This window comes from Phodopus roborovskii, unplaced genomic scaffold (assembly GCF_943737965.1).
Source record: "Phodopus roborovskii unplaced genomic scaffold, PHOROB, whole genome shotgun sequence".
Lineage (NCBI taxonomy): Eukaryota > Metazoa > Chordata > Mammalia > Rodentia > Cricetidae > Phodopus > Phodopus roborovskii.
In genome coordinates, this window is record NW_026126413.1 from 8,748,511 (window position 1) to 8,763,387 (window position 14,877).

General features: G+C 42.3%; 1 protein-coding gene across 1 annotated transcript in view; it reads right to left on the reverse strand.

Annotated features, from left to right (window-relative positions):
* Positions 1-14,877, reverse strand: part of Iqgap2 (IQ motif containing GTPase activating protein 2) — a 258,214-nt gene that overhangs the window by 76,707 nt on the left and 166,630 nt on the right. Inside the window, exons 12-13 of the mRNA XM_051183006.1 lie at positions 11,986-12,110; positions 4,464-4,627 (exon numbers count right to left, since the gene is read on the reverse strand). Coding sequence (XP_051038963.1) covers positions 4,464-4,627; positions 11,986-12,110 — 289 coding nt within the window. The remainder of the gene's footprint in view (positions 1-4,463; positions 4,628-11,985; positions 12,111-14,877) is intronic.

Consider the following 14,877-nt stretch of genomic DNA (forward strand, 5'->3'; position numbering starts at 1 on the left):
GTTCCTACAGGGATTTGGAATCTGTGGCACTTAGTGTCTGCAGGGGTCTTGGGACCCACCCAGGAAGGATGATGGAGAAGGTGCTGTTAGTCCTCCTTCCTCTGACATTCCTGTGGTCATTTCAGGGCCATGCTCTGTAGGGTCAGTTGCATTCTTTGGAAAATATGTGGTTGAATGAAAGACTAAAACCCCAAAGCATCTAAAGGGCATGGAGGCCTATTCAGTCCTGTCAAGCCAGAATGCCCCATATGACATAAAATTACATCATTTCTGATTAGACTCATTTCAAAAAATGGAAAGAAGTTAAATGGCAACATCCTCATAACAATTTAAATAATGCTTCGTTTCCAGCTACTTCCATTCCTGTTTGTTTTATTGGGAAATGTTATTGAATCATGAATCTCCAGATTATTCCTGTAGATATGCCATTTCTCTTACCTGAGGGATCCAATGGGAGACCTATCACTGGCTAAGGGAGGCGTGTCACTAGTGACTACAAATGGAGCTGAGGGTACCTCTGAGCATTGCTGTTGAAAGTTTGTGTATATATATATATATATATATATATATATATATATATATATATACACACACACACACACACACACACACACACACACACACACACACAAATCCTTGCTATACCAACCAAACAATAAAAACACATTCTAAGTGCGCTTTGTTGGGTTATATATAGCTTCCCATGGACACACCTTTACCTGAAGGCTTCCAGGTCCATACCTCACAGGGACACTTGCTTGTCCATCATTCACACTGGCTAAATAAAGAACCTAGCAGGAGCCCAGCAACAGAGGAATGGGTGAGGCAAGCTCTCCAGAGAGCTTCCCTTTCTAGCAAGCATGTTTAGCCTTAGAGGAGGAAGGAAGTCATGCTATCTGTAGCAAAAGGAGTACATCTGGAGAGCATCATGTTAAGCAAATTAGGCCATTTCAGGAAAACAAAAACCGCCTGTTTTTGTCTTGCTCACCCTTTGTGGTGCCTGGGATTTTACATAAGGAAACAAAACCGTGTAAATGTGTATGTACAAAAGGACGGTAGTAGGCTAAGGAGGACAAAGGGGGCGGGGAGGGACAAGAGAAGCGATGACAGCAGGTACGAGAGGGGAGATGCTCAACGAACAATAGATACTTGTACAAAAGCATTAGATTAAAAGACTTTACAGGCTATATAAAAAATGAAAGTCAATGTCGACAAGACAGCTCAGGGGGTGACACTGGCTACCAAGTGTGACAACGTGAATATCTCCTTAAACCACATTGTGAAAGAAGAGAATTGACACCTGCAAGTTATCCCCTGACCTCTCCACCAAGTCTGTCACTCACGCACACGCAAATAGAATGTAAACATAAATGTAATAAAGTAAAAGTCAGATAAACTTTAAAACAAGCAATTAAAATAAACCTAAAGCAAGTTTTAAGATTCTGAAAATTTCAGTAGAAGGTACTCATTCTGAAAACTACATTAATCGCAGTAGTGTCCCGGCAGGGCAGGGCACCATCTACTAGTTAAAAGCACACAGAAACCCGGCACTTGGGAGGTAGACACAGGTGGATTTCTGTGTTGGAGGTCAGCCTGGTCCAGGACAGTTCCAGCTCAAAAACACATGAAAACGAATCCAAATCAAACCAACCAACCAAATAAGAAAACCAAAACCAAGCAACAACAACAAAGTATTAGGTTTCATACCCAGGAAAAACTGTTGTGGTGCCTATTTAATACATCAAGATGGACCTGGTCCCAGTTTCTCCCTGCATCCTTCCGTGTCTACTGTTACAGGGCCCTCCGGGCTGAAACCTCACCTGCCCTACCCTAAATTCTCCAGCCCATGGGCTGGACTGCCCTTCCCCAAGCTGCCCTTCCCTACATACTCCAACCATTTTGGTTACTTGGTCTTTTAGTCTACTCTCTCTGGGTCTCTTGGCTGTTGCACCTGATTCCCTGTCCCTCTCTCTTCCCCCTGTCCTCACGTGGCACAGGTCAGTTTGGCCATGTTCACTCTGGACTTCCCAGATGTCCCTGTTTCTGACCATGCTGTCCCACATCTCTATCATTAACTTTCTTCTCCACCATACCTAGGAGTAGTCATTGTCTTTTCCTTTTTTTCTTTTCATTCGAAAAGGCACACAGTCGTGTGTGTGTGTGTGTGTGTGTGTGTGTGTGTGTGTGTGAGAGAGAGAGAGAGAGAGAGAGACTGTAGATGAACAAATATAAACTTTAATGAGGGTATAGTTCAAGTGTCAAAGCCTTCAATTTTAAATTGGTCTTGATTCACTTTCTCTAGTGGGTAGATGTAGAAAATGGGATCTGCTAAGTATACCTCACCATGTTCATTACCCAGTCTCATCACAAAAAGAACTTGCGCTTACAAAGGTACCTAGAACCCTCCCTAGCCACTCCCCACCCTCCTTCTTTGATGAACCTTAGCATTCATTCTTTGATGCTATCACTCACTATACCCTTTAATGACTGTATACTTTGAAACAATCTTTACTTCATACTGTAATGCCAGCAATATCTTTTTATTCTTATAATTTTCCAAGGCTAGACTGTGGGAAGGCAATACATAGAAATGCCACCAAGTATGTATACTGGACTTTTCTAGGAACCTAGCAGATATTAAAGAAAAAAAAAAATAAAAAACCAATACACAAAAATCCAGCTGAAAGAACAGAATCCATTTCCTTCCTTCCTTCCTTTCTTCCTTCCTTCTTCCTTTCTTCCTTCCTTCCTTCCTTTCTTTCTTTCTTTCTTTCTTTCTTTCTTTCTTTCTTTCTTTTGTGTGTGAAAAATACCAGGGGAAGGGCATATGCCTAGTAGGTTAGATCCCCGGCAGCGCCAAGGGAAACTAATCTAATATGATCATTTTTGGTTTCCCTCTTGCTGTAAGGAATATACCTCCCCACCTGTCTTAACACCCATTGTATGTGTTTCCCAGTCAGTTGCACACAGTCATGGTCCCAGAACGAGTCACCTTTCAAAGAGGGTAGGGAAGCAACCACAGGAGGAATCCACAGAAAATGCTATAGCTACGCACATACACACAAAAACCAAACACTTGATGGCTTAGCAGTTAAAAGCCCTGGCTGCTCTTTGGGAAGGCCAGAGTTGGATTCCCAGCACCCACATCAGGCAGCTCACAACTCTCTGCAACTCCAGCTCCAGGGTATCCAACACCTCTGATCTCCGAGTACATTCTCTGCACTCATGTACTCACATCAACACACAGATGCACATAACTAAAAAGATATTAAAAAGTGAACACAAATGCACATATTTGTAATATCATTACATACTGCAAAATAACAACACATTTATGTATCTCATACTTTTGCTTATCTCTCACTATGATACTTCAGGGCAGGTGTTATTCTAATTGGATGCACCGGAAAATGAACATATAGAGATACAGCGGTTTGACCGAGGCCACATAGCCAGGATCTGCATGGTGCCTGCCTGTCTCCAAAGCAGGCAACTTTCTCTCTCAAAGCTGTTATTTTGCTGTCTGCCACAGACACTTATTTAACTCCTAGTTCATTATCTCAAACCTCGTGGTGATGGTGAAATGATTCAGGGCTATTATGAGAATAATGCTTAACTACCATGGTCATGCCTGCAAACAGGAGATGCTCAGTACACACGTGCTCTAACCAGAGTGCTTTTCCTGCTCCAGAGGAGGCAGATCCTGGGCTCTGTAGGTGTATATAGGGGAGCCACTGGGTCTGCATCTAAGAATGTGATGACAGAAATGGCTATTGTTCCAGGCAGTGTCACTTCCACTCTTGGGCAACAGGTCCTATAAGTCTCAACACAGTCCCGTATCTTTCCAAGAGCATTAAGTCTTCCTGGGACCCCCTCCATGTAAGTCTAGAAGTAAATAACATCACTGCTCTTCAAGAGGACCCCAGGCAAGTCCCCTCCCATGCCCAGAGGAGAGCATAAGGATATCCATCATTGCCAATACCATGCCAATACCCTGACCCACCTGCCCAACCACCTCTTCTTTCTCCTTTAGGCACAGTTCCTGTCCTATCTCCATGGCAACTTCTCTTAGGATTCTGAGCACAATATCTCAACCTTTATTCTCTTCTGGTCTCCTACCACTCCCTATGAAACAGTGATTGCATCAGTAAGTTCCTGACCATCTTGACCACAAGGACAGAGAACTTTCAAATAGCATCATGTGCCCTCTGCAATCCCCACTTCCACGTGCTGTGCACAGCTTGGGCACACAGGAAATGCCCAAGGAACTGCACTCTGATAAGAATTCACCTACAACTGAGTATTCCATGGAGGAGCAGAAGCAATTGCTCTGGGTCTGGATTTTTCTTTAATGCTTAGCGTTAGTGTTTTCATTCTTATTCACTGGGCTAAGATGTTGTCAAGATTTATGATCAAATGGATCAAAAGACTTCCCTCTCACAAATAAACATTCTGAAACATACCAGGAGTTTCTGGGATTTCGTATGGAACAAAACGTCCTGGTAGTGTTGGGCGCAGTCTGGGTCCACATCTCTGATATTAGCAGTAGGTAGCAGCAAGGTATCTAAAGTCTTCAGAGGGTTCCCTTCATCGATGGCCTCATTGATGTACCCGAGAGCTACCATTCCTGCAGAGAGAAGAGCAAGTTTTCTAAGTCACAGCACATTACACATTCTCTCATGTTCATGCTACAGAGAGCTAACAACAGACACGGTAAGACTGGGGCTAAGATATAGTAAAGCAAGAATCATTTGCATTTCCATGTGTCTAATGTGCATCTCAAAAGGAAATTAGGAAAAATTCAAGTCATCATCTACCACAAATCCATTCCGTGGAGAAGTAATGCACATTCAGGAGTGATTTAGGAAGCACACACGTGTATATCAAAAACTAGAAAACAGCCCAGAAACACCTCAGTGGCAACCAAAACACAGGGGAAGGCATCTCATGGCTGTGGATTGAAGACAATATTGTGAAGGTTGAAATACTCCTCAAGCAGGGGAAACCGGGAGGAGCAGAGGGAAAGGAAGCTGTGGTCAGGATGCAGTGTATGAAAGAAGAATAAATTAAATAAAGGAAGGAAGCAAGGAAGGAAGAAAGGAAGGGAGGAAGGAAGGAAGGGAGGAAAGAAGACTCTTCAAATTGACCTATTCCAGGGTAACACCTATAAAAATCTCAGGAGCCACTTCACAAAGCAGAACATGATAAACTGACTTCTATAGGCACATAAAACACAAGGAGCAATAACAATCAATGCAATCCTGAACAAGAAGAAAACACTGGGGGATTTGTCCCCATTTCAAAACTCATTACACAGGTACAGTGACTAATTCTGCAGAGTTCTGGAATGAGGAAAGCCATGCAGATGAGCAGGACAGAACCGGGGATCTACAAACAGACCCTTCCACTTATCACCAGTTATTATTATTTTTTTTTAACAAGGATGCAAAATCAATTCAATGGGCAGAAAAAGTCTATAAAGACTATTGCTATAAAGCAAACGGCGCTGGGTCAACTAGATGCCCTCATGTGTATGAACAAAGCTGGACCCATGCATCAAATCCTGTATATAAATGAAGTCAAAACAGAGCCTAGACGTAGATGTAAGGGCTAAAATTAAAAGTTATAGAACTCTTAGAAGAAAACAAAGGAATATATTTTAGGACTTCAGGCTGAGTAATTATGTTTTTAGCAATGGTATCAAGAGCACAAAGGAAGAAAAACAGTAAGTACACAGGATTTTGTCAAAATCAAACCTTTTGTGCTTGGAAGTTTTCTATCAAAAAAATTGAAGGGCAATTTAAAGAATGGGGCAAACTATTTGCAACTATTCAAATACAAAGAGCTCCTATAATTCAATAATTAAAGGACAGTAACATCTTCATTTTAAAACGGGCACAGGATTTAAATGTATATTTATATAATGATAACACGAATTCAGTAAGTATATGAAGAGGCATACAATATATTTGTAATTAGGAAAATGCAAGCCAAGTCATAGTAAGATGCCTTTTTGTAACCACTAGAATGGCCATAATAAAAACAAACAACCTTAGTTAGTGATGGTGATGCTTGAATGTGAACTTGTATGCATTTTTGGTGGGGATGGTAGGTGGTGCAGATGCATCGGAGAACAATTTGGCAGGCTCTCAAAATACTGAATATAAAATTAAGTGATCTAGACATTCTGCTTGTAAACACCCAACTGAAAACCCAGATCAACACAAAAACTTGAAGGTTAGCTGGGCCTTCAAGCTAGCGGGGTGGTGGCACACGCCTTTATTCCCAGCACTCGGGAGGCAGTGCTCTGTGAGTTTGAGGTCAGCCTGGTCTACAGAGTGAGTGCCAGGACAGGTTCCAAAGCCACAGAGAAACCCTGTCTCAAAAAACCAAAATGAACAAACAAAAAACTTGAAGGCTTAAAGCATTATTATTTATAAAAGCTAAAAAGCAGAAAATATCCACATTAATATCAAATAATAAATGGATAAACAAATGTATCTCTACAGATTAGAATATTCTTTGACCTAGAAAGGACTATAAAGGTATACTAACATATAATACAATGTGAATGAGTCCTGAAAACATGCTAACGTTTTTTTCCTAAAGCCAAACACAAAAGGTCACTATGAACTTAAAAAAATATATGTATGGATATTTTGACTGCATGGATGTCTGTGTACCATATGTGTGCCTTGTGCCTGTGGAGACAGATGATGACATGGATTCTCTGGAACTGGACTTAAAAAGGCTATGAAGTGCCTTGTGGATGAGGTGCTAGGAATCCAACCTAGCGTTATCTGGAGGAAGCGCCAGTTTGTTGAGGCATCTCTCCAGCCTCACCGTTCATTTCTAAAAGGTAACTATTATAGTATGTAATTTATATTTCAACAAATGCACATCTTTTAGAAGAGGTTCGCTTTTGCATATGGACAGCAAGAGGGAAACTATGTCTAGTATGACTCTGAAATGTTAGACAACAACACCAAGACATTAGAGACAGGACCAAAAGATGAGTTTAATGTAGAGTAGTACAGAAATGAAAATGCAAAACCAGAGTTTTAGGCGTACATTCCACTCTTTGTATTACTATGCTTTTGCAGCTGTTCAAGGGCCTCCAAACAAACAACTCAAAATCGAACAATTTTCTAGAATATTAAGATAAAGCAGAACAGCTATCCACATTCTGTGTAAAGATGAAACTTCACGTCTGGCGTTGTGCAATACAGAGGTCATTAGCCACATAGCTATGGAGTAATTACCACGAGGCTATCACAAACAAAAAAACGGAATGTAAGTTTGCTTAGCTGTGATTATTTCAAATGGTCACATACAGCTGGCACACAGAGGCAGGCTCCATAGAAAAACAACACCAGGCATATTTTGGGGATAGCTTTAAGGGTCAAATATAGACAGTGAATTTCTTGCATTATTTATGTAATAATAGACATTATTAGCCTTGGACCCTAATATAAGAATGTGGCAAAGGAGGGCTAAGCATACGCTCTTGTTTAGTTGGTATAATCTCGAACAGACCGACAGATCTTAGAACACAGGTTACATAAGGATGCAGAGTGAAAAGCAGAGAAGTTAGGTGATGGGAGTCTGAGGCTGCAAAATGTATCTGAAGAAGGTCTATTCTCATTACCACCCCATTATCAAAAAATAAGCAAGCCCCCAGAGATAATATACAAAAGTAGGCATACATGTACTCATATACTTACATATACCCAAATACACATATGTATTCATATACATACACACTAATGAGGGATCTACTTCCTATTTTGGTACGGATAAACAAGATGTGGTAGAGAAACTAAATCCTGCCCAGCACTGCAAAGGACAAGCATTTCTATTGGGTCTATTATTTTTCCTGAAAAATGATCCCAAGACACTTTACAAAAATAATAAGCCATAAAAAACCCAACACCTCCAAGTTTTAAAAAAATGTACCTCTATTTTGTCATTCAAATGAGGCTATCATTATCATAAGAGGTGGACCTCACAGACACCACTGTGTTAGGAATAAAGGGATTTATCCATGAGGGGAAAGATCTCAAATGACTAGAGATAGTCCAGGTTACAATACTTAAATATACTTGCAGTTAATAAAATCAACTCTATTTCTTTAACATCCAAATTAAATAATATTCAACTATGAAGAGAACCATGGAAAGTTCCAGATACTGTTCCCATCCTATCCTATTTATAAACTGGCGTGTACAGGAGATGTCCCATCATTTACTGGACACCCCCCATGGTCAGGCTGTTCTAAATACCTTCAAACACCCCATCCAAACATGATCTTAGCAGAACCAAGTGTGAGTAAGAGGGTGTACACACATCCTAAGGGCCGGTCACCTGGCAAGATGTGCATTCCAGCTGACTTGATGGGAATCACCCACTTAAGTTCTTAATAGTGTATCTAACAACACAAGCTGCTGAGGTCACAGTAAATGACCTCATAGGAGCCAAGGAGCCTACCCAGAAGCCCCTTGGGCACATCTGCCTCACCTTTTCTGTGAACAAAGATTGCTGAACCATAGGCAATTGCTGAACCCTACTTCTTTAATCTAAGCTTAATGCTATGACATTCCAGCTCAGTGACAGTGGATATTCTTGGAGAACATGTATATTTGAGTTAACGGATGAAGTAACCTATAAAGGAATGGCATGTTACCAAATTTCAAGAGCAACTCAAATATGAAAACTTTTTAGTTTTGTGGAGACTGTGCGAGTAAAATAATACTCCTCTGTGGTTTTGTTGAGAAATGTGGGTTTTTCCAGGAAGAAATCAACAGAACATCAGAGTCCGGGAACATATTTAGCAGCCTGTTATTGGATACATCTTCCATTTAGCACTTCTATTAGCTGCAGACCCAGCGAGCCACAGGCAGCCCACAGGAGTGGACCTCTGACATATGCAGTGAATATGGAGAACAAAGCCAGGACACTGTTGTTTCATAATTCCCAATGGAAACTCGTAGCTCTTTCAATGATTTAATTTCTGTACTCTCACTTGCTCATAATAAGGCATTTAAAAAGTTTTACTTTTATGTGAGAAGAGTTTTTTAGTTTCACATACAGAACAAGAAAGGAACTATGAGGAGGGAAAAACGGGTCTAAAGGTTAATAGAATATCCACATCAAAGCAGAACACCAGACCATTTAGGGGAGGAAAGGGACTAGCGAGGGAGGGGGAGGGAAAGCGGGAGGAAGTGCAGAGGGGATGAATTAGAGCAAAGAGTGTTGACGAAAATGTCATAAGGAAATCCATTTCTTAGTATGTAAACCCAAACTTACTATTTAGCTTTGTAAGCTACCCCTTTAATATATGGTATTATACACGATCCTTCAGGAATTTTAAACAAAATAAGAGAGGTGTTGAGATTGGGGGAGGTGATGCGGCCTGAAGGTGAAAGGGAGCTGGGGCAAGAAGCTTGAAAAAGGGGGATGTGGGGGGTAGTGGAGAGGAGAGGGGGATGTGGGGGGTAGTGGAGAGGAGAGGGGGATGTGGGGGGTAGTGGAGAGGAGAGGGGGATGTGGGGGGTAGTGGAGAGGAGAGGGGGATGTGGGGGGTAGTGGAGAGGAGAGGGGGATGTGGGGGGTAGTGGAGAGGAGAAAAAACCGTCATGTTTTAATAATGCCGTCAAGAAACCTAATGTCTTATATGATACTCTTACTACTAAAATATTTTTAAATACCTCATTTTGACCAAAAGGACAAGGAACAACCAAACCAAAGTACAGGTAAATTAAATACAGTGTTAAAGTTCCCGAGTGCTAGAAAGTGGGCAGTATTTGAAACAACTTTCCTGGTGATAAGTCTACGCCTTCCATGACAAGACGCTGAGGGATTGTGGGAATGACTGCAACAGTCAAGAGACTTTACTTACAAATAATTTCTGCTTACAAAAGGCCACTGTAAGGTTTACAGACACTTGTTTTCCTGTCCTCAGCAAAGCAGAGGTTGAGAATGACACTTCTCCCTTAGTGTGAAGGACAGTGTGTGTGACATCTGTAGGCACAGAGAACTAAGCAACCTTCACTTTAGTAGGCACCGTATGTAGACAATTCACAAAACAGACCAGAGAAATTGGAAAACAATGATGGGACCTGATGATTTGTTTTGCCTACCCAAAGAAATCCTACTCAGTGGGTAGCATTAGGTTCCACACTCGAGTGGCAGGAAGCTCTGAGTGTAGATGTGGGAGTCCAAAAATTGGGCTAGAGGGAGAGGACCAGTGACCACTCTCTGTACAGACACACACACACACACACACACGCACGCACGCACGCACGCACACACACACACACATGCGCACATGCACACACACACATGCGCACGCACACACATGCACCCCAGTGATTTCCACCACCCACACCCCCAGGATGCTGAACATCTGCTCAAATCACTGCTTCCTTTGAGAGTAACATCTGGCAAGAGACTCGAGCTTCCAAGCCAACAGATGAGATGAGCTCTCAAGGTGTCGGGATGCAGATTCTACATGCCTCACAGACAGGAAGTACAGAGAGGGGCACAGAAAGCTGAGCTGTCCCCAAAGAAGCTTAGGCATACACAGGGCTTGAAAAGGACAAAAATCATGACAGTGTTCAGATAGAAGTGTCACTTTAAATCCACACCATTGCACACCATGAAGGCGGTTGCGATGTTTCAGTGGGCTGGAGTCCAGAGGCAAAAGACCTGGAAACATCAAAAACAAACTTGGCAGGGTGCTCCCGGGAAACAGCCAATAGCAGCCGATTGGAAGAACCATATACCATTCCAGTATTACAGAGTTAGATGCAGCATTGGGGACCGGAGCTAAAGCCTTACCAGAGCTCCCCAGAACAAAAGAGTTTCAGACTTGAGACACATACCTGCTCCATCTGCAAGCTAGAGCTAGCATGCTAAAGAAGGTCCCTGTTCGGGCACTAGCAGCCACCTATGACTCTGACCTTGCAAACAGCTGGATTTGAAAGAGATTGTGAAGGAGACTGGGAATGGCCATCTGACTTTTCAAACCTGAGCTACTTATGTAGATGGTTGAATACTGAGAAGCGTCCCTACAAATGAACTGAAGTTCGTTGGGGACACCGAGTCAAGGTGGTATTGATCTATGTTAATCAGAGTAACTTATTGCTTAGCCTGTAAATAAAGCCCACAGTGTCTAGTTAAAAAGAAAAAAAAAAAGCGGAAGCTGGGTCATGCATTAACTCCAGCACTGGGGAACGGAGGCAGGAGGATCTTGAATTTGAAGTCAGTCTAGACTATATAGTGAGAGCAAAGGAGAAAGAAAGAAAAGAGGGAGGGAAGAGGGTGGGGGCAGGGAAGAAGGAAAGGAAAGCCTTAGCTAGAAGGGAGTTTGGAGATTTGATTGGTTCTAATTCATTGCTGCTAACAAGTCAAGGCTTGGCCTTCTTTTTTGTTGGAACGACAACCTGAGCCCTGAACTTGTTCACTCATGCTACAGAAGGGTGGCAGCCACAGGAGTCACCCAGTGTCACCCCCCCTTTTTTTTTTTGATGTTTGTGTAAGTCAAAGGGCAGAAGAAGGACCAAGCTGACGTAAGGTTACATACATGTTCTTGGAATTTTTCCATTTTCACGCCAGGTTATCATTTTAGAAAGAATACAAGTTATCATGATATTTGACATGTGGTCAGATCAAATTCCAGTTTTTCATTCCTAGCTTGGAACGTATGTCAAAGTTGAGGGAAACACGCAAGTAAAAGGGCCAAAATAAAGACGTCTTCTTAGAAACGTAACCACAGAAGCACGTCTTAGGCAAAAGCAATAAATAATTAGGACTTGCATTAACCCATTTTTTTCCTACCTTTTCATATGTGCTTTGCAGAAAACGTATTATGATACACGCGTGCACACTGAGTTAATTGGATGTTCCCATGAGCGAACACTTCCAGCACACACATAGAGACTATGTTCTCCCACTCAGCTACAGAAGGAAAATGCTCATACTTACGGTCATTTTCTTCTTGAATCTGGATATTGATCATATCAATACAATTCTGAATTTCATTCCAGCTTAAGGTATCTTGCCCTTGAGACAAGGCTTCTTTTTTAACGGAGAGTAGTGCATCGGCGTAACTGTGGGAGAGGAAACAGAAAAGCTACATACACAGTCAGACGTCTTTCACTCTCCGCTCACGCCCTGCATCTGAAGTTTCACCTACGGGCCAAACGGAAATGTTCCTGGCCCGTCTCATTCCAAAGAGACACTTTGTGTTCCCAGTCTGAACGTAGACTGTTCAAACAATGGATCCTAAAGAAACTGGAATTCACTCTGGCAGAAGGAAAAGATACCAGCCAGAAAGGGAACTTCTCTCCTGGAAAGAGATTTCCCACAGTTCTACCAAGCTGCCAGACAGCCTTACAGGATGGGACTCAAGCCAGTGATGGGTCAGTGGTGGGCAGGACCATACCTTAACTGGAAATGGTTAGATGTCACTTCAAGACTCCTAAGATGGACATGGGGTTTTTCTAGATCTTTTTTTTTTTTTTTTTTTTTTTTTTTTGTGGCCACATTGAATAAGTCATCTTTTCCTGTTCTCCACTTTTAATTTGACTCTTCTAAATGACTTGTTGGGGGCAGGCCTGGCTGGGAGCACAGTTGTGACCCCACTGTTCCATGACAATGTCCTGAGGTAGTCAGGCGGGTAAAAGAAACAGCTTTGTCAGGACATGCTAGACCGACTGTTACAGCATTGACAGCCTTCTTCTTTTAAAATTTATTTTATTTTAAAATTATGTGTATGCATGCGTGTCTGCGTGTGGATATGTGCCAGTGCCCACGGTGGCCAGAGGTGTGGGGATTCCCCTGGAGCTGGAGTGATAGGCAGTTATGGCCTGATGTGGGTACTGAGAACTGAACTTCTTCTGGGTCCTCTATGAGAACAATATGCCACCTTAAAGCCTGACCATTGCTCCAGCCCTACTGTCAGAACAGGGTCCAAGGATGGAGTCATGTGAGAGACTCTCGGTGTGAATCCTGTGTGAGAAAATGCCAAGAAACTAAGACAAGAGTCTTGTGACCTCACTTCCTTCAAAAACATGAAATTGTCCTTGAAGGGTGCCCCTCCCAGGAGAAGTGGAGAGGAGCGAGTTTACTTCAGGTTACTCTCCACAACTGGCTATTATTTGTTTATTTGCCTCTATGGAAAAACATGTTTCTGCCACATGCAGCTTGTTCTTATGATTGTATACAGCTTGAACTCGTGAGAACTTTACTCAGGTGACCTTTCCTAACTCTTAGAGTATAAACTGTCTGAAGCTCTGAATAAACTTGGCTACTACATGAGACTTTAGTCTGCCTCGTTTATCTGCTGCCTCTCGAGTGATAACATCCCACTACTGGTGTTCTGTTTTCCTTAAAAGTATTTTTTCATGCTTATAAAATGTTCATATCTAATCTCATATCTAATCTAAGCAAAATGAAGTTTTCAACTACATGAAATGGCTTCCTCATCTCTCTTTTTAAAATGCTGGGATCAAACCCAAGTCCTTGAATACCCTAGGAGAGCACTCTTTTATTTTTATGTTGAGACAGGGTCTCGCTTAGTTGCCCTGGATGCCTTTGAACTTGGTATGTAAGCCCACCTAGGTCTGTGACTTTTAATCCTCTTGCCAGAAGTTCCTTAGTAGCTTAGATTAGCAGCGACCGCCATCATACCGCCATCTTACCTAATAAGTCTAAATTACCTAAGAGCACAAATTCCATGAAAATACACTTCCAAAGTCTTGTGGGATCACTCAGAGCTTCACAGTACCCTTTCTTGGTAATGCAGTGCAGGAGTTGAGCTAGACTAGTCTAGAGTCCCTTGCTTCCGGTCCATTTCTCCAAGGGCTCCATGGAGGTTACTCAAATCTTTCCTTCTGTGTCCTCTCCCTGCCAGGCACGGAGACCTCATTTCTGACCTGTGACCCTCCTCACGGTGTGCAGCTTCTGCTTGACCCTGGCCAACCACTCTGATTTTGTTTGCTTTTAAACCGTGGGAAGTGTGAGGTCCCATCTTGATATATTACCACGGAACTCTCACGTTCATAAAAGTCACTTTTACTGCTGAAAGGCACACAGCCAGTGTGAACTGGGCAGCTAAGGGTGAAGAAACTCAAGAGGTTTGTGCTGTCTCATCTTTTTTTTCTTGAGGGAAGTAAAGAACAACCCTCTAGGGACACACATAAGTCACCTGCAGCCTCAGCACTCACTAGTGGAGATGTCAAAAGGAGTAACGCAATGAGCCTAAACCTGTCTCTCTGCGAGTGACCGATTTCCTCAAAGTTCTTCATGCTTCAAGGTGACACTGAGGCAACTTCTACAGATTGTAGCATGAGACACAAAAGTTCTTCCAAACAGGAAGGGATGATGCCAAATGACGGCTCCCAACTGAGGCCAACCAGATGTAGGCCTGAAACTGGCAGAGGATTGTGCTGGAGATGTTTGCCTTCCCACAAGAGTCACAGAGAAGTTACACTTACTAATGTATAACGAATAGCACTGAGGACACCAACTAAGCAGGGACACATGGCAATTTGTACTGGTTAGCTTTTCTTAGAGATGAAGACCATCCTCTGTTGAGTCTAACCCCAACTATGCACTAAAACAAACCTGTTCATTTTTGGTGTTTATTTATTTATTTTATTTTATTTTTTTTATACTGAGACAGAGACTCATATAGCCCAGGCTAGCCTCAGAGTTGCTATATAGTTAAGGAGGATTCTGGACTCCTCGTCTTCCTGCCTCCAGGTCCTGGGTGTTGGAATCACAGGTATCATCCAATATGTCAGACTTACCTCTGCTCCTTTTAAGTTTTTAATAGACTGTGAACTTGACTAATGCAGGCCATGTGGCTCTCAA